The following is a 20,240-nucleotide window of genomic DNA, read 5'->3' on the forward strand; positions in this document are numbered from 1 at the left end:
GTTCACAACGCCAGATTGGCAAAGCGTGGCACGGACTCGCGCTATTGGGGGCGATCTCCACCACTGGAAAAGCTGGCGCTACCGTCGGCGTGACGTGGTATGAGGGATCACGTGGACACAGCGGCTGCTTCGTCTGCTTCGGAAGCGCCGAAGCGAGCTGAAAACGAAAGTTTAGTCCCCCCCTGCGCTACGGTTCTGATTAAGTGGGGATGTTTTCCCGCTTCGGGTGTCTGCTTTACAACACTCGAAAGCACTATAATAGATAGTGGCTGCCTTTGAAGGCGTCCGACATGTTAGGCTATTGCTCGGTACCGCAGTGCCGTATGGGTAGGCAACGGAGCCCGGTTTCAGCTTTCACACGTACCCGCAGGCCAAGAAGCTGCGTGTAGCTTGGATTGCGAAACTTAGAACCGGCAAGCAGCCATCGGCTACAACTCAGGTGTGTAGCAAGCATTTCCGCGAGTAAGATTTCTGCTACGGCGTTGAGGCTGCGATGTTCGGTGAGCAGCAGAAAGCGCGCACTGAGAAGCTCGCTCGCGCGCACTGCCCGGTTAATGTCATGAAGATTTGGTCTATGAACTTGTTGATGCTAGATGATGGCAAGTTCATCAGAATGGAAAGGGAACGGTAAGAAGCACATTCAAAGAAAGCATGGCATATAGTCATGTTTGTATTAGCACCAAACAATGAATGTAGTGGATTAACAAAAAGAAGCAGCGGGAAATTCCTCGCTGAGAAGACCGATAAACATACAGTGCAACGCAACTTGAGAAGTCATCCAACAATTTAGAAGAAATGAAAAAAAAAATGAATCGTCGCGATGGAACATCACGAGTCGCAGTATAGCGTCGAAGTCCTTAGTAATAACAAAATTATTTTTGAACAGCTCTGATAGCGTCAACGCAACAATGGTTGCTTGTGTACTGTCAAATGTTCATATGCTGCGGCCTAAAGCTCAGGGCACGGTGCGAAAACGCGCTCGCAACGAAACATTGTGCGCGGACATGCATGCAGACGCGCAGTCGGTCGCTGCGAACCTGTGCGATCGCTGCATTGACGCTTCATTCTGTTATGCTCCACTTGGTTATACAGACAGTCAACTATAAGGACATATTTCACATAGTCTCCTCTCAGCGAGTGCCTATACCTTTCACGCGAGAAGCTGGTTTCGGGGGACTCCATCACGGCGACCGCGCGCAATGGGCGTTCGCTGTACGTATTCGGTAAAGAGATAGCGCCTGTAATCTATTCTGCGCTTTCTGTTTTCCCAAGATTATTATTGCGATAGCAATTATATGGACACTTCTACCGGATTTCTGCCATCGCCGTCGTCGTCGCCGTCGTCGTCGCCGTCGTCGTCGCCGTGAGGTTCCCTATAGATAAAATCTTCGCCGCGCGCCGTATGCCCGAGCGGAAGCGTGCGGGGACGCGCGCTATCACGGAGAGCGAACGCATTCTATCACCCACGCGCAAGCAAGGAAGCGGGAAGCCAGCGCCGGAGGGAGCGCGGGGGGGAGGGGGGGGGCGCATTTCTACGCTGCCAACAACCGCGCTCGTCGCTCGTCCGCACCGTCTCTTATCTCCACACGGCTCTGACCTTTATGCGCCGTGCATTCGCCGCTCAGTTTCCGTTGAAGCGATAGACCGCACGTACCTTCGCCCGCTGCTGCGGCGTATATACGCGCTTGCTGCCAGCGTTTTGACAGTCGTTGTCTGCAGTCATTCAGTGTGATCTATTCGTGTTTGTTTGTGCGCGCTCACACCACGCCTGTTCAATCAGTTAGTAATAGTCGGGCCACATTTTCCAACGCACGCTACACATGCAATGCTGCCCGGGTCGGCAGTGCAGCGCTACAGGTGTGTCCCTTCGCACGCGCTGCCCACGGGAAGCGCTTCTCATCAACACCACCGTTTCACACGCGCCTCCTCGTGGTCATCGAGTCTCTCTTCATGTCGGTCTACTTACGCCGCAGCACACCTGCTTACTTAATCAGCTCATGTTTACTACAATTCATATTGCTACCAAAGCCGCTCACCTTACTTCGTATGACATTGCTGTGTTGCTATCGCATTCATTGCTTCGCCCTTAGGGCGAAACTGTGACATTATTATCTTGACAGTAAGAAACCACCCTCGTTTGGAGAGTGCTTACAGAAATAGCCAGGAGGGCTCCCGCGTGGTTTTTATTGCGATAGCAATTATATGGACACTTCAACCGGATTTCTGCCGTCGCCGTCTCCGTGAGGTTCCGTAAAGACAAAATCCTCGCCGCGCGCCGTATGCCCGAGCGGAAGCGTGCGGGGACGCGCGCAATCACGGAGAGCGAACGCACTCAATCTCCCACGCGCAAGCAAGGAAGCGGGAAGCCAGCGCCGGAGGGAGCGGGGGGGGGGGGGGGCACTTCTACTCTGCCAACAACCGCGCTCGTCGCTCGCCCGCACCTTCTCTTATCTCTCCCACGCGCAAGCAAGGAAGCGGGAAGCCAGCGCCGGAGGGAGCGGGGAGGGGGGGGGGGGCGCATTTCTACTCTGCCAACAACCGCGCTCGTCGCTCGCCCGCACCATCTCTTATCTCCACACGGCTCTGACCTTTATGCGCTGTGCATTCGCCGTGAAGCGATAGACCGCACGTACCTTCGCCCGCTGCGGCGCATGCGCTTGCTGCCAGCGTTTCGACAGTCGTTGTCTGCAGTCATTCAGTGTGATCTATTCATGTTTGTTTGTGCGCGCTCACACCACGCTTGTTCATTCAGTTAGTAATAGTCGGGCCACATTTTCCAACGCACGCTACACATGTAATGCTGCCCGGATCGGCAGTGCAGCGCTACAGGTGTGTCCCTTCGCACGTGCTGCCCACGGGAAGCGCTTCTCATCAACACCACCGTTTCACACGCGCCTTCTCGTGGTCATCGAGTCTCTCTTCATGTCGGTCTACTTACGCCGCAGCACACCTGCTTACTTAATCAGCTCATGTTTACTACAATTCATATTGCTACCAAAGCCGCTCACCTTACTTCGTATGACATTGCTGTGTTGCTATCGCATTCATTGCTTCGCCCTTAGGGCGAAACTGTGACATTTTTTTTATTGCGCGCCGACAGCCAAACCTTCGAGGAGCGCGCCGCGTTATCCGTCATATACTACGCAAGCGAGGCGCTACCGACAGATGGCGACTCCGTAAGTCCTCGCCCCCAATACTATACTGCTTGCCCCGACTGCGCGAACGTGGCATATGCTGCTGCGCTACATGCAGCACCACGCCGTACAGCTAGAGTGCCTTTCTTCAGGGGCTCGCTGCCAATCCGAGATCACGCTCTTCCGTCGGGGCACCGCGTGGACTCGTGAATTTAGGCCCACGCGAGCGACTTTCGCGGAGGAGACACAACTGGCGACGCGTGCCGCCTTTGTGCGCGGCTGATCGCCTCTTAACTGACAGTGAATTACTGAATGCTACTAAGAATTAACTCAGAGCCGAATTGCTGAATGTTGTGAATGGCGGTGCGTGAAAAGTTAGTTACTGTTATTTTTTTACCTCTCGTGAATATTGCCTCCCTCTGCTCTTGTCATTTATCAGATGCGCGTGTCTTGACCGCGTTTTTGTAATGAATTTAATCATATCTGTTGTTCTTTTTGTAAGAATGCATTATTATGTAGTTCATTCATTACACTTTATTCTTACTATCCCTTGATTAGCTCTCTTTTTTGGCCCGTTTTTTTTTTCTTTTGGCTGCTAGACAGTTCAGGTATTCACCGTAACGTGAGAGAGCCACGATGGATGGTTTACTTTTCCAAAGTTTTCCTCAATAAACACCAACAGCGCCGCCGAGGTCTACGTATAAAAAAGAACGTGAAATATCTCTGTAATCTGCCATTTGCAGATAACATTTTCCTGTTGACTAGAACAACATGCAGAACGCAGCCTTTGGGGATCATTATCTACGGTAATGCGATAAGCATTTAAATGGTGGTGCATATGTAATTTGGTAATGTGAAATTCATTATTGGCAGAAATTTCAATGGTTATTTTATGTTATGTAATCGTGGAATTTAAGTGGTCTGTTCGGGTACATACCCAGTGGACCATGTTGTCTGCTCGGGATGAATGGATGGATGCTGAAGTAGGCTAAGAATGATAACTTCATTAATATTACTTGCAACATATGATTCATGACTTGAACAAGAAAAGTCATTTAAATATTAATGTGAAGAAAATTGTAAGGTTCATGCTCGACTGTCTGGAAAGTGGACAAGGTGGTGTGGTGTTCGTTTGGTGTACATGTACGTTGTACTGACATCCATATTATGCTCACCTTTCCCTTGAACTGGTCAGAAAAAGGTTGGGACAAAGACGTTTGCTGCCCTGATAGCGGTGAACCTGGCGGTGCTGCTCGCCGCTCCTCCGCTGTTCCTGCTTCAAGTGCCGACCAACCTGGGTGAGTGCACTTCTCCTGCCGCGACGAGCTGTTGCAAAGACTCGTTGTATACGGGGGGATTGGCGACCAACCAACGAGTCTTGCTTAGTCTTTAGCTTCGGCATTCGTTCATCCCCAGGAATAAGCTTCGATTCAAACGGTTCCCGTGGGGTGGACAAAGATTTCTCATCAAAGCCTGCATGCTCCGAGTCGTGCACATAATTTTTGACGCTTCTATGTTACTATGTGTGATGTGCGATTTTGGCGCTTAATAGGACAGGTTCTTAATTCTAAGACAATGCTTCAAGACATGGACTCCTGGCGCTCGAGATTTATCTCTTGGCTGCTGTTGTCAGTATATCGCTTAGAAAGGGCAAGAAGCTCTAAGACAACGTCACATATTTGTCCCACAAGAAACCGCGATGATGGAGTTCCGTTTTGAAAAGAAGTCATGATGAAATTCTTACTATGCTTAATAGCTAAGGTTCATCGATTGGGATCTCAATGAAACTTCTTTGGCAAGATTTGTGTTTCTCGTTACTTTATTGTGTCTTCACGTAGAAGGCTCAATAGCAGGCCAGAGCTTCACCTATTGTGCCGACTTCTCAATCAGTTCTCTCTACTGTAAGCTATGTCGGTTATTTCAAAGAATATAAAATTAATATTAATAATGCATTATTTTTTAATGCAGCATTATAAGTGGTATATCTGAAAGACCAAACTTCAGCGAAAGTTCTAAACTAAATGCACCAAGCAGTGGAATAAAGAAACAGCGACAGCGCAATTTAGCAAATTCATGGTAGATGCACATGAGGTTTAAATAGAACTTTGACTGCTGCTTCTTTGTTAGAAAATTCTGCCGCGCTTAAACTTGAAGGTTGGTTTTCCTACATAGATCTTAAGGCGGTGAAAAGGGATAGTTGGCTGCTAGATCTTGTATTAATATTTTCAGCGTAACCTTGAAGATATGCACACGAAGTAATAGACACAATAGACGGGACGAGCGTTGGGACCTGCGCTCGTTCCGTCTGTTTCGCTAAAGGAAGACGTTTTCTGTTAAAGATGAAGAAAACAAGAATGGCAAGTGTCCTGGTCGATCAGTGATCGTGAACCAGATTGCGACACGCAGTACGGGACACCACAATGGCGAACAGTTTCAGGCAAGAGTTTCGGGCTCTGCTACGCGCCTGTGACTTTTGAGCGCATGATTGACACCGTGCTGCGCGGCCTGAAATAGAAGACCTGCCTTCGTTATCTGGACGACATTGTCATTTTTTCATCCACATTTCCTCAGCATCTGCCACGCTTGGATGAAGTTCTGACGTGCCTCGCCCGCGCTGGTCTTCAGCTGAACACCAAGAAATGCCATTTCGCCAGCAAAGCCGTTAAGATCCTGGGTCATGTCGTGAGCAGGGATGACATTCAGCCGGACCCTGACAAGACTGCTGCAGTCCTTCGCTTTATTCGTCCTGACAGACCCAAAGACTTGCGCAGTTTCCTTGGCCTCGCCTCTTATTTCCGTCGCTTTATCCAGAACTTTGCCTCCATCGCAGCTTCATTACACAAGCTACTAGCTTTCGGTGTACCCTTTCTGTGGTCCCAGGAATGCGAATTGGCGTTTGCACGCTTGAAGGACGCCCTAACGTCTGCACCTGTGCTTTGAGATTTTGATGAGGCCGCACCGACTCTCCTACACACAGACGATAGCGGCCGCGGTATAGGTGCTGTTCTTCGGCAACGCGACAACTCTTCGCGAGAGAGAGTCGTTGCATACGCCAGCCGTGTACTCAGCGCTTCCGAAAAGAACTATACGATCACTGAACAAGAGTGCCTGGCTGTTGTTTGGTCGGTAAAGAAGTTTCGCCCTTATCTCCACGGCCGTCATTTCACCATCGTTACGGACCACCACGCCTTATGCTGGCTTTCCACGCTCAAGAACTTGTCTGGACGCCTGGGTCGCAGGATTTTACGCCTCCAAGAGTATGATTTCGAAATAATTTATAAGTCTGGTGAGAAACACCAAGACGCCGACGCTCTTTCTCGCTGCCCGCTTCCTACGGCCCCGCTCGACGCCTCTGCAATCGCTTCGCACGTCACCAGTTCGACCGACACTGCTACGGTTTCCTCCCTGGCCTCAATGTACGAAGTGCGTTTCGACGATGATAAGCCACTCGCCTCTCGTCAGCTGGCTGAGCCGTACTGTCAACGCTTCATAGATCACCTCTCTGGGGCTTCTCGTCCACCTAACGCGCGCCTCCGTCGCCAACTCGCGCACTTTATTTAAGCTGGACGATGGCGTGCTGCATCGCCGTATTTACCATCCTGACGGGCAACGCCGGGTGCCAGTTCTACCACGCTCTCTTCGACTTCGTGTCCACAACGCCTTTCACGATGATTTGACAGCTGGCCACCTTGGGTTCCATAAAACCTATGACCGCAGTCGAAGTCGTTTCTATTGGCCTGGCCTTTCTGCTAGCGTCGCCAGATACGCCTGTTCCTGCTCTCCCTGCCAGCATCGCAAACTCCCAACATCTGCTCCTGTCGGCCAATTACAGCCGATTCCGTGCCCCGCAGCCCCGTTCGAGGTTGTTGGGATCGACCTTTACGGGTCCCTTCTGGTAACTACTGCTGCCAATCGATGGATAGTGACTGCCGTCGACCATCTGACGCGCTACGCTAGAGTTCTAGTACACTCTAGCTACGCTGAGACAGCTTCTGTGCTTACTGGCTCTGCTTCGGAAGTTGCTCACTTCGTTCTTGAAGACAATATTCTACGCCATGGTGCTCCTCGTGTACTGCTCAGTGACCATGGAAAGGCGTTCCTTTCACAACTGCTAAACGAAGTTCTTCGAGCATCCGGCACTGCCCACAAGACAGCTTCTAGCTATCATCCCCAGACTAAACTAACGGCCTGACCGAGTGGTTTCATCACACACTTGCCGACATGATCGCCGCTTATATTCAACCAGACCACAAAAACTGGGATGTCCTTTTACCATTCGTAACTTTCGCCTTTAACACGGCCGTGCAGCGCACAACTGGCTACTCGCAATTTTACCTCGTTTATGGGCGCTCCCCTACTTTCATTCTGGACTCGAAGGCTAATTCATCTCTATCATCGTGCGAAGAATACGTTTCCCGACTCGACCACTGTCGTCAGCGTGCTCGCCTGAACACAGAGGCCAGACAACAAGACCGGAAAAATATTTACAGCGAATGCCATCGCGTTGTATCTTTTCGACCTGGTGATGAGGTCCTGCTCCTGACTCCTGTTCGCACCCCTGGTTTGTGTGAAAAACTCCAGCCACGGTTCATCGGGCCGTACATAGTCCTTGGACAGACTTCGCCTGTCAACTATCGCGTAACTCCTCTTGACTTCCCCACAGACCACCGTTGCCGCAATACCGAGGTTGTCCACGTCTCCCACATGAAGCCCTTCACGCGGCGTGCCTCGACACCTTGACGGCTGGCCAGGATGGCCGCTTTCACGTGGATGGAGGGGGGGGGGGGGATTAGTGCGGGCGTTTATTACGCACACCTTCCTCATCTGTATGTTCTCATCATCATGCTCACCCTTTCACCTATCCTCCTGTATGTGTGATCATCATCATCGCCTATGTGCTGCCCTGGTTCGCTGACGAGCTCCCGGGCTTAATAAACGTCGTCCCAACCGATACGTCACAATATATATATATATATATATATATATATATATATATATATATATATATATAATTTATATATATACTACAAAGAAAATCGGAAAACTTCAGGATGCTCAGGAAGCACCTCTACCATACGATCATCATTCAACCAGCCGGCAAAATAAATGTCTCAAGCTTTCCTGAGATTACCTTTGCAGGGATCCTCAAAAGCATGGCAGCGGACCCGCAGCTGGGAAAATTTAGGGTGCGCAGAGCCGACAATGGCAGAAAACTGCATTACAGTCACCATTAAGGACGAAACAAAAGCACGGAACATCTTGACGAACCTCAAGGCAATGGAAGAAAGCAACTGGAATAAGACGGACGTCATTTGTTACCCAGTTTCGCCAAAACACACTGTTAGATTTGTGATTCACTCGGTCCAACCACAAATCTCTGAGAGCGATCTGAAGGAGAATACCTGCTCACAGCATGGCACTATAATAACCAGGCGCATGCTCACGAAATCGTACACCTCCCTCATCACAATATAGGCACCATATATCCCTAGAAAGGTGATTAATTACAACTGCCCGACCGAGACCTAACTCGAACAGGTCCTGACTCGAGACGGAACACATGCAGAATACTCCCCCCCCCCCCCCCCCCCCCCCCCCTCCACCAAGCGGTTTGCCCAGAGTGCAGCGGACCACATCCTGAAGACCGAACTGCATGCCCAGACCATGGAATGAATTGCTTGTTATGCAACGAAGATGAGCACATAACGCCCGATCCAAACTGTCCCGCCACAGGAAAAAAAAAAAAAAAAACGCATTGCTATGAGCGCGCCAACGCAAGGCCACATGACAACGATCCGACGCTCGCAGCCGCATAAGGCGCACAGGTGCGAACTCGGGGGAACAATCACAACGAAGACGCAGTAGTAGCTCGCGTGCCACGTCAAGGTCCCCTTCAAAAATACGTGAAGGCAAGGGGGTTGGTCCTAACTCGAGCATCGAGTTCTATACGTAAACAACCGCCTCTTCAACAGCGATTGAGCAGATGGTTTTCCACAAGAACAGTTACGCCACGGCGCTTAAACAATGCATCCACGAGGAACATCGTCAAACGCTCCAAGATATTGAAACTTCATCAGAGGAGCTACGAAGCGTTGAAAAACTTGTGCACCGCCAACTTTAGGAGGCAGAAAGAAAACTCATACGAATGGAAGAAGAAAAGAGAAAGATGGTTGCAGACGCAGAACAGCAAAAGGCCACGAAAGAAGAACAGAGGCAGTCAGAAACAGAACACAACTGCAATTTGGCCCAGTCACAGGACCAAGGCAATCGACCGACGTTGCCAGCAAATAACTTTATGGTAGGTTCAAGCAATAACAACACACTGGAACGTTCCCAACATGCATTGCAACAGATGCTGATCGAGCGACTGAAAAGCTTTGAAAGAAGAATTACAACACAGGTCACTGACCTCCAAGTGGGTCTTACTTCTGTTACAGGCGGGCTGGTGGACATGCGGGGCCGGTTAGAGGGTGTGGAGAACAAGATTTCTCTCTCTTCAAGACTCCGGCGACAATCACCCTACAACTTTACTCGGAACACTCCACCCGTTTTAAGTGATAAAGCGGAAATAGATGTACTGGAGCAAACTGGAGAATTTGTGAATAAAAAAAAAAAAACACCACGGCTAGCCGAAATCCGCCTCATCAAGACACGCCGCACATTCTACAGTAGAAATGCAGAAGCCTGAACGCCAGTACGCTTGAACTGACTCTTCTTTTTGAACGCACTGGTCTACTAGACGGGAAGCATCACACCAAGCATCAGAGATTACAAAATATGCCTTCCCTAAGTATCCAACAAGCACCTCGGAACCACCAAGCGTCATCGTTAGCGCACCATGTTCAAGTTCTAGCTGCAATCTTTGTCCGCAAGGTTATTCCCTATGTGCAGCTAGGCACCCAATGTTTCTACAATTCACACCAGGAAATCGTCGCAGTCTGATGCCAAATCGGAGAGCAGAACATCAGCGTAGTATCAGCGTACCTTCGCCCTGAAACAGGCACACACAACAGGGGAAATCTTGAGTAGATTAAAAAAATACAGCAAGCTTACCCTAAATGCACCCTCATCATATACGAAAATTTCAATGCACATCTCAGGCAGTAGGGCTACAAAACTCGAACACCTAGAGGGGCATTCCTTCTGGAAGCCACAGAAGAGCACGGCAAGCTCATTCTTGTAAATGACCTGGACTACGCAACAATAAAGCATATGCTTCGTAGCAATCAGAGTGAATCGATTCCTCACCTCAGATGGTGCAGCAACAACCTAGTAGCGAAAAGGCGTTACAACATTGGTCCCATGGGCAGTGACCACTATAACATCTGCATAAGGCTTCACACGAGGCATGGAAGGAAGAAAAAAATGGTGAGAGTCGTTGATCGGAACCAAATATAGAGAATTCGTACAAGACCATCTCACACAGCTAACTCTCGAAGAAATGCTCAAGAGGGCCTTGAGGATGACCACCAGGCAACTGAATGTTAAGGAAGACATCCCAACATAAGATCAACACCATCTTAACCTACAGACAGTGTTGCCAGGTTTGGCTATATATAGCCAAATTGGGCTACGGGAAAAATGTTTTGGCGTCGACTTGGACGAATTGGCTATTTGGGCTACTGAAAATCTGCGACTTGGCTGTGTTTGGGCTATAAGTGGCACCCTAATCCACGCTCCAGAGGTGGCTCTGATCGGGTAGAAGCAAATCTCGAAGGCTGTGTTATAGCTGGTTGAGCCGGCCGCGTGGCTGACCCCCCCCCCCCCCCCCCCCCCCCGCCTTTTCTTCCCTCTCTGTGCCGTTGTCCGAGCCGGTGGCTTGGATATTTGATGCACTTAAACTTACACCCTGCTTGACCGTTCGGCACCCGATCCCCAGGCATCGGGATGAACCTGGGAGTAGTGGGTTTTTCACAGTATACTGTACTAACATGGCTATGTTCAGGAAGGGAGAGCAGTAACATAGAGTCGGGACCGTCCGGTGATCGTGGCGCCGACATGAAAGAAAGGAACCACGGGTGGATGACACGCTCCAGTGTGATGCATGGCTATGTCTTCCGGATGAAGTATCGCGCCGGGCACAGCTTTCGACCTACTCCACGTTTCTGGCGCGAAGCTTTACTGCCATTTTCCTTTTCCCGCTAGAGGAATTTATCTTGGTGCTTAGATTCGAGATTCATTTCGATAGGTTGGACGTAAGATCGGACCCACCTAAGAGAGGAGAATCCAAACATTGGGAAGTGGGCCAAGTACGCGAGAACGTATAAAAAAGGATGGGAGCAAGACCCCGAGACAAAGGTGGGTTCTGGTGCTTTTACTTCTAAATGGTTTGCTCGTAACGTCATGGATGCAGATACTCATTCTGCTAATATCGAAACATGTTTGCCCCGATGACATCAGTGCACCACGTCACATGAACTTCACCCAGCGTGTTCGCTTAACTTCTGAGGTGTCGTGCTGCTGGCTTGAGGACGCGGGTTTGATTCCCGGCCACGGTGGCCCCATTTCGATCAAGGCAAAATGCAGGAACACCCGTGTACTTAGAACCTGAGGAGGCCAAAAATAATCCGGAGTCCCCCACTGCGTCATACCTCCCAATCATATCGTGGTTTTGGCACGTAAAACCCCACCAATTATTAGAGCTTTAGAATAGGGGCCTCAGACGTATTGGGGCCCCAAAGAAATAGCCTCGAAGCCACTGCGCATGCGCAAGGTGGAAACTGTGTTGCAGGTTTGCGTCGGGCACACTATTTTATCGAGTTAGCGGGAGCCCCAAAAGCTTTCGTCAACAAACATGGCGGCGCCCATTGAAGCGACGGCTCTAATTTAGCACAAAACTGGGCTCGATTCGTGGTAATGTGTGAAGTTCGTAAGCTAGAAGTGATTGCGGTTATCGCTTTCTCTCAACTAACATGTGTCATGAAGATTGATTCATTATACGCCGCTGATTCCGAATTCAATTGTCGATTTCATGGCTCGTAATCCTATCACGGATTCAATTGGCTGGGTGAAGGTGCGTTAAGTTGGTTACTCAAAACTACGCGCAACAAGTTGCATGCTGCTAATAGAAGATCTAAATTGTAATTAAAGGCGAAGACACGAAATTCTAAATTACTTTACTTATCATAAAATTGTATATTTTATTTTAATATTTATAACATTTTTTTTGACGCCGTAGTGACGCTGCAAACGCAACACGCTATCCGCAAACGCAAAACGCTTATTCCAAAACTCTTCATTCCTGCATGCCCCAACGCTAACACCGGCAAAGCTCTTGGGGGCCTCAAACTTTAGGGGCCCCTATTCTAAAACTTTATTAGCCATCAACATGGTTTTTTTTTTTTACAGTAACCAGTTTTCACAGCATTACCACTGTTATCAATTTGTTGTTTACCATTGCTCTTTGTACACCGGCGCGGCTTTTACCATTTCGAGCGAGTTAGTTCGGGACGTGCTCGTCTCCGAAAACGACTGCGCGCTTCTTACACTAATGTGCGGTTTGCGCAGTAATCTTTTAAAGCTCCGTTTACACCGATTCAGACAGTGAGTGGCATCTGTTGCCTGTCCCTTTTCTTAACGCATGTTCTTGGCGTTCTAGAGACCTAAGGTGGCAGCCAGGTTGATGTAAATTGACACTATATAAGTAGTGTGTGTCCCAGCTAATCCGGGCCAAGCTAATTGACAAACAAAACAAAAAAATGAGAAAACAAAATACGATGATGAGACAAATAACGCGAGATATCATAGCGCGAAAGACTTGTTTTAGCTAATCAAAAAAGAAGCCATGAGCACGTTGCCGTCGCAGATCGCTGGACAGTTGAACTTCCACGCCGTAGGCAGAGATAACGTGAGAGATCGATGACGCTTAACATTATTTTGTGTTCACGACAGCTAAAAAGCAGAGTTCGTAGTTAATATTACTGTAAATAAGTAAAAATAATAACTTAGTACTATCTGTCATAAAATAAAGACACTGATTTCGCCCTCTGCAGCGATTCACTGGAACTTAAGAGATAGCGGGGCCAACCAAACAGTGATCTGTGCATGCATGATGTCGCTGTTGCTGATGTAAAGAGCCGACCGTCACGGCGGCACGGACATTTTGTTACGACGGGTTGTGCAAAAAAGGATTGCCGTGTTCGAATGTGGAAATGTATGCACAAATAAAATTGCAAATAACAATGGCTATATTTGGCTACGAAATATTTTGCACTTTTTTTCTGTTTGGCTACATTTGGGCTACAACTTCTCTAGCTTTTGGCTACGCTGCCTCGTCGGACCTGGCAACACTGCCTACAGAATGCCAGAGTAGAAGCCCATATAAAATACCTGCACGGTATCCGACAGCACCCAGACCTTATCAAAGTCAGGCCCCGTACTGCTGCCGCTAGGTAGTACGCAAGGTAGCTCTCCATGAGCATTGGTTAGACCATTGCAACTCGATCAATGAAAGAACAGGGCTGTAGTAGCCTTTGACGCACATTCAAAAGTGTGTCTGGAAAATGAAGAACTTTGGTGCTTTTGCACACCTTCTCCTTGGAACTGGAGCAGCTAATAATTTCTTCCCACAACCTAGACAACCACCAGACCCTAAAATATATGATAAGCAATCACAGTTCCTTCTCAAGGATTGAATTCGAAATGGCACTGAGCAACGCCCGTACAAAAAGTGCACCTAGACCAGATGGTATCACCTGGACAGCCATGAAGAACCTCAACACAAAGGCCAAGGAAGAGCTCAACGACATAAACGCGCAGTGGAAAACAGGAACGATAGCATGTCAGTGGAATCACTGAAGAATCGTACTTATCCTCTAAGCCAGGCAAAAAGGTGACATCCTTTACCTACGTGGGACCTGTCTCTCTGACGGCCACACTCTGTAAACTTATGGAAAGGATGGTAGCGACACAAATCTCGCACCACCTCGAGAGTAAAGCTTTCTTCCATTCATTTCAAACCGGCTTCCGATCAGGTCTTGGAACGAAGGACAGTCTCTACGTACTTCAACAGGCAATCAACACAACCAGAAGAGGATGCAGGCATAACGCCGACATACTCGTCGCGGTAGATCTTTGCAAAGCCTTCGACTCGGCCAAACATGAAATCATCCTACTAGCAGCGGAGAGTTGCTGGATTGGTACCAAAGCAATTAATTTGATCAAGGGCTTCGTGTCCAATCGGACACTTGAAATACACTTGCGTCCCCACTGTGATGAATACGGTGAATGAAAATTGTTTAAGAACCAGACAACAGTTCCACAGGGATCGGTGGTATCACCGCTTTTACTCAACATGGTGCTAGCCAACCTTACATGGCAGCTAGAACAGATCGAAAGCCTGTAGTCACAACCTACGCCTACAATACCACCATATGAACTTCGCATGATCTCACAATAATTAAGTCGGCTATAAGAAATCCTGCAACACACGCCGAACACTATTGAAGCGTTCCTTTCACCCACGAGAATGACATAATCTTATGAGAAGACAAATATTCGGCCCCATACAAACCAGAACATAAGACGCCCATCATACTTCAGTTCGGAAGAGAACCAATATGGAATTATTGGAATTTACCACAGAGACCGACCTCATCGGACTGACCTGACTGGGTCCCAGCACCTTTAGTGCAACATCCTCCATAACCCTGCCCAACAATCCATATACGCTATCCAAGCCATAGAACCACCCTTCTCCGAATAAATGTTTTATTAATTTATTCATTTTCCATTGTTATCGCCCTTCGTCAGTGACTCGGACGCCACCGTACTCGCTGCGAGCGACCACTCAGTGAGACGCATGATAAGAAAACGAGAATTGGGAAATGAATACAACGTTACAAAGCACGGCCCACATGTGGTCACCGCGGAAGCTATAGGGGTATCGGCCATCTGCCCGATTTCATAAAACTTGCCTTTAATTCAGATAAGCTTAAGAGGCTTGAAAGACTGAAAGTGCACATACACATCGTAGCGGTAGTACACAACTACCGAAAGAAAAACAAAAAAAGCAATATGCCGTTCTTTCTGTCTATCTGTTCTTACTTCTACTTGCATTTTGCACCATAAATATTGGCAATACAAACAACAATGTTCTGCCAATGTGTGCGAAAATAGGCATTTCTGTATGTATATAATCAGGCATTTCTGCATGTAAATAGGTATGCGTAAAGCTGCTGCTGGGAGACGTGATAGCGTAGGCATTTCGCCAGCGAATGAGGAAACTACCTGATCGTTCGACATCATGAATGGTCGGCAGGGTGAATTAATGGCCGGTATATTGCAAGTGTAATGAAGCAGACGCGCCTCGTTTTTTTTGGGTAGCAGCTCGAAGAAAGAAGATGACGACCCGTGCTGTGATTGTTCCTCCTCTTTCGTGCAGGTGCCATCTTTTGACAGTGCAGACGTTCTTGAGAATTTATGAATCACCGCTGCGACGTTCTCAAACAATATTCATTTCCCAGCCTGAGTTGTTTTTTGGTGTAAACTGGCCGCGATCACATACTCCGCAAATTATCGTCACGCAACATTTACTTGACCCTTTGGACGTGCGCATATGCGATGTACTTCCGATTCCCGACAGATCTGTTACCACTGATATTCAATTCGATGACATATTTCCTAATAATTAAAAATTACTTCCACATAGTATTCTAGACGGCCTATTACAAGTTCATCTGCAGAGCCTACAAACAAACATCGTTATTGCAACAGATGCTTCGCAATGTGAAGAATAGTCAGGTGTTGGTATATTTTCCCCTATTGTTGATTGGACATTTTCTCTTCGGCTGCCCGATTTTATACCCATCTGTTTAGCCGAATTCATGGCGGTGGTACTGGCTCTACGCAAATAAGTCCATCAATTACGCCAGCCATGATAGTCACTGATTCATTATCATTGTGCTCATTTCTCAGTGCTTCTTGTGACTCTCACGTATTGAGGACGTTTCATTCATTGGTACCTGGTTACTTGAGAAGTGTGCGTTTAATTTGGATTCTTGGCCATAAAGGACTTATTATAAATGAAATTGCAGATTCTCTAGCTAAGGCATCGATAACCCGACCGAGTTTTCCGTATTGTCCTTTGACTGTTCATGTCACTGCTGCTAGATTTCGCAGTAGTCTCATCATGCAGGCAGTGCCAGGCTCTGCTCTAACTAACTCTATGGATTACGGGCATCTTCTCTACCCTTGGTACAGAGATTTTTGCCAACCACGGAAAACTGAAGTGGCCATCACGAGGTTGCGCTGCCGTATACCTAGGTTAAACTTCTACTTACACAGATCTGGTCTGGTCCTCTCACTATTATGCTCATTCTGTGGCAAAGCGGAGACAATAGACCATTTCTTGTTGTCTTGTAGGCGTTTTCCTGCAATAATAAAAGGAATACTGGAAATCCCGCTTCGCAGTATTGACCTAGATTTATCGGAGCCTGTGATCCTATCTTTCGGAGCCTCTATTATTGGGTTCAGTCACAGAAATGCTTGAGTGGCAATCCAAAATTATGTGATTGAATCTAATCGATTGCCATTCTAGACTTATTATCCACCTCCCCACCATAGTTTTCTTTTATTCATTTATTTCTTTTTTACATATAATTAGTTTTTTTTCTTCCCCCTCACAAAATATTACTTTCTAAGCTCCAGCGTTGAAATCGTTAACACCCTTGTTTTTATACACCCAATATAACCACCCGATTCATGGCCAATCCCCCACTGTGGGTATGCGCCACAACCACTCAGGTCAACAACAACAGCAACAACAACATTAACAAGAGAGCTCGGGCTGTTCTCTGCTGCTAGGCTGCTGCAAGATAAATTATCTCCTTTAATTAAATCTCATTACATTTGGTGACGGTTGCTGGGATCCCTCATGTCAACCTGGAGCTCCGCACTCGTACGTTGCCCACCAACACCATTACTGACGCGACCAACGCACCGACTGAACCCATGGCTGCTGCCCCTGTCACTTACGCCGGCGTTCTCCGTCAGCGCGGCCCGGCCATCTTCAGCGGGGACCGGCGAACATGACGTCGAAGACTGGCTGTCCTGCTATGAACGCGTAAGCGCTAATAATAAGTGGGACGACCAGACAAAATTGAATAACGTCATCTTTTACCTTGCTGACGGCGCCAACCTATGGTTCAAGAATCACGAATCTGACATCTCGAGTTGGTTCGCATTCAGCGGGGCGGCCAAGTGTTTGGCCGCCCCGCTGTCCGCAAGCTACGCGATGAACAGCGTCTACACCAGCGAGCACAGCAGCCGGGCGAGACTTTTCCCAGCTTGTTTATGTTACCTGGATCACATAGTTGTTTTCTCAAAGAATTTTCTGCAGCCGTGTTAATCCAAAGATGACGGAGGACGAGAAGATCAAACATCAACATCGCAACCGTTTTCGACAGCGCCATCGCCGCAGACCTTCCACCATCTCATCGCACCCAGCTTCTTCGTCTGCTGAACGAGTTCGTTTCTTCGTTCGACTGCAACCAACCATCCTTGGGTCGCACAAGTGTCTCTCATACTATCGACACCGCGGTTCCCATACCCCCTAGCGACAGCGCGCGTATCACGTTTCCGCAGAAGAGCGCCGAGTTATCGCGGAACAACTGAACGACATGCTGCAGCGCGGAGTCATTCAGCATTCTCAAAGCCCTTGGTCATCACCTGTCGTTCTAGTGCGCAAAAAAGATGGCTCCATTCGGTTTTGTATCGATTATCGCCGCCTAAACAGGATTACGAGAAAAGACGTGTACCCTCTGCCTCGGTTCGACGATGCTCTTGACTGTATGCAAGGTGCCGAATACTTCTCGTCTTTAGATCTCCGCTCTGGCTATTGGCAGGTTCCCATGGCTGAGGCTGACCGCCCAAAGACAGCTTTCATCCCTCCCGATGGCCTTTACGAGTTTAAGGTTACACCTTTCGGGCTCTGCAATGCTCCCGCTACCTTCGAGCGCATGATTGATACCATCCTTCGCGGACACAAGTGGAATACTTGTTTATGTTACCTGGATGACGTAGTTATTTTCTCAAAGGATTTTCCGACGCATCTCGTCCGTCTGCATGACATCCTGACCTGTCTCACTCAAGCTGGCCTGCATCTCAACCTCAAGAATTGCTGTTTCGCTGCGCGAAACTTAACTGTTTTGGGTCACGTTGTCTCGAAAGACAAACTTCGTGCAGTCGCCGAGTTTCCAAAGCCCACATCTACAAGTCTCTGCGAGGTTTCATAGGCCTATGCTCTTATTTTCGTCGCTTCGTCTGGAACTTCGCCTTTATCGTCGCACCCTTGACGAAGCTGCTTACCGCAAGCAAAGGCATTTCCGCGTGGTCATCAGCATGCGATGAAGCCTTTGAAAGGTTACGCGGGTTGCTGACGTCACCACCGATTCTTCGCCATTTCTACCCAACTGCGCCAACAGAGGTTCACACCGACGCCAGTGGTGTCGACCTTGGTTCGGTGTTGGCCCAACGGAAAGCCACTAATGAAGAATACGTCGTGGCTTTTGCGAGCCGTACCCTTCAGAAAGCTGAGTTGAATTACACCGTTACAGAGAAGTAATGCTTAGCCATAATTTGGGCATTAATTGGTCAGGTTTCGTCCTTACCTCTACGGTCGTCCTTTCAGCATCATCACTGACCATCACGCCCTTTGTTGGCTCTCCTCCTTGAAAGACCCGTCGGGCCGCCTCGGCCGTTGGGCGCTTCGCCAGCAGGAATATGACATTCTTGTCGTATACCGCTCCAGTCGAAAGCATTCCGACGCTGACGCGCTCTCCCGCTCGCCGATGACACCTGATGTGGCTTCTCTTTCAGTTCCCTCTACGACCTCAGACCCGTCACTACTGACTGCCATTGATATGCCCTCCGAGCAACACAAGGACCCATCGCTTTCCCTGCTGCTCGACTACCCTGCCGCTCCATCGGTCGTTCCTTCAACGCGGACGCTACGCCATCAAGCAGCCCACTTTGCCGTGCGAGACACCACCTTCTACCGCCGCAACTATATGCCTGATTGTAGGAAATGGCTTCTGGCTATCCCTCGTCACATGCGTTCCGATATCTGCGCGTACTTCCATGCCGATCCTCAAAGCGCCCTCGACGGCGTCCTAAAAACCTTCACGAGGCTGCATCAACAATATTACTGGCATTGAATGTATCAGTTTGTCCAGCAGTATGTGCGATCATGCACCGCCTGCCAACAAAGCAAGACCCCTCCACAGCGCTCTCCTGGCCCACTACAGCCGCTACCGTGTCCTGCTTGGCCCTTCCCGCCGCGAACGCGCGCGACGTTGTGATGTTCATTCCTCGTAACTTCGTCCTTCGCCACGGTGCTCCTTGAGAAATACTCAGCGATAGGGGTCGTGTCTTCATGTCAGAAGCAATGCAATCCCTCCTTCACGAGTGCAAGACCATTCACCGGAAGTCGACCGCGTATCACCCACAAACGAATGGTCTCACGCAGCGGTTCAACCGAACACTCGGCGACATGTTGAGGATGTACGTCTCGTCCAACAACACCAATTGGGACACCGTACTCCCATTCGTTACGTTCGCATATAACACCGCGACGCAAACGACCACCGGTTTTCACCCTTTTTTCCCCTGTACGGACGTGAGCGTTCGTGTCCACTGGATACTATCCTGCCCTACCGACCTGACGCCTCCGAGTGCACTACAATTCAGAAGTCGCCCGATATGCTGAAGATTGCCGCCAGCTTGCTCGTTCGCTGACCAGCGAGGATCAGGGGCATCAGAAGAGAAGACGTGACAGTGATCAAGGCCACGCCCACCTTCCCTGCCGTTTCCGCTGTTTGGCTATGGATACCGCCTCACACTCCTGGCCTTTCTTCCAAACTACATACGCGGTACCACGGCCCGTACCGGATCATCGACGCCTCCTCACCTGTGAACTACATCGTTGAGCCCGTCACACCATCGTCCGACCTTCGTTGTCGGGGTCACGAGACGGTGCATGTTAGCCGCCTGAAGCCATATGACGACCCCTCATCTGGTCTGCTCCCTGAGTCGCCAGGATGGCTCCATTTCACACCCGGGGCCAATGTAATGAAGCAGACGCGCCTCGTGTTTTGGGTAGCAGCTCGA

General features: G+C 49.0%; 1 protein-coding gene across 2 annotated transcripts in view; it reads left to right on the forward strand.

The window, feature by feature from the left end:
* Nucleotides 1-20,240, forward strand: part of LOC119433330 (diacylglycerol O-acyltransferase 1-like) — an 89,621-nt gene that overhangs the window by 41,409 nt on the left and 27,972 nt on the right. For both annotated transcript variants that reach the window (XM_049671528.1, XM_037700498.2), the window contains exon 5: nt 4,330-4,432. In XM_049671528.1, coding sequence (XP_049527485.1) covers nt 4,330-4,432 — 103 coding nt within the window. The remainder of the gene's footprint in view (nt 1-4,329; nt 4,433-20,240) is intronic.

The sequence above is a fragment of the Dermacentor silvarum genome, chromosome 1 (assembly GCF_013339745.2).
Source record: "Dermacentor silvarum isolate Dsil-2018 chromosome 1, BIME_Dsil_1.4, whole genome shotgun sequence".
NCBI classification, from domain to species: Eukaryota; Metazoa; Arthropoda; class Arachnida; order Ixodida; family Ixodidae; genus Dermacentor; species Dermacentor silvarum.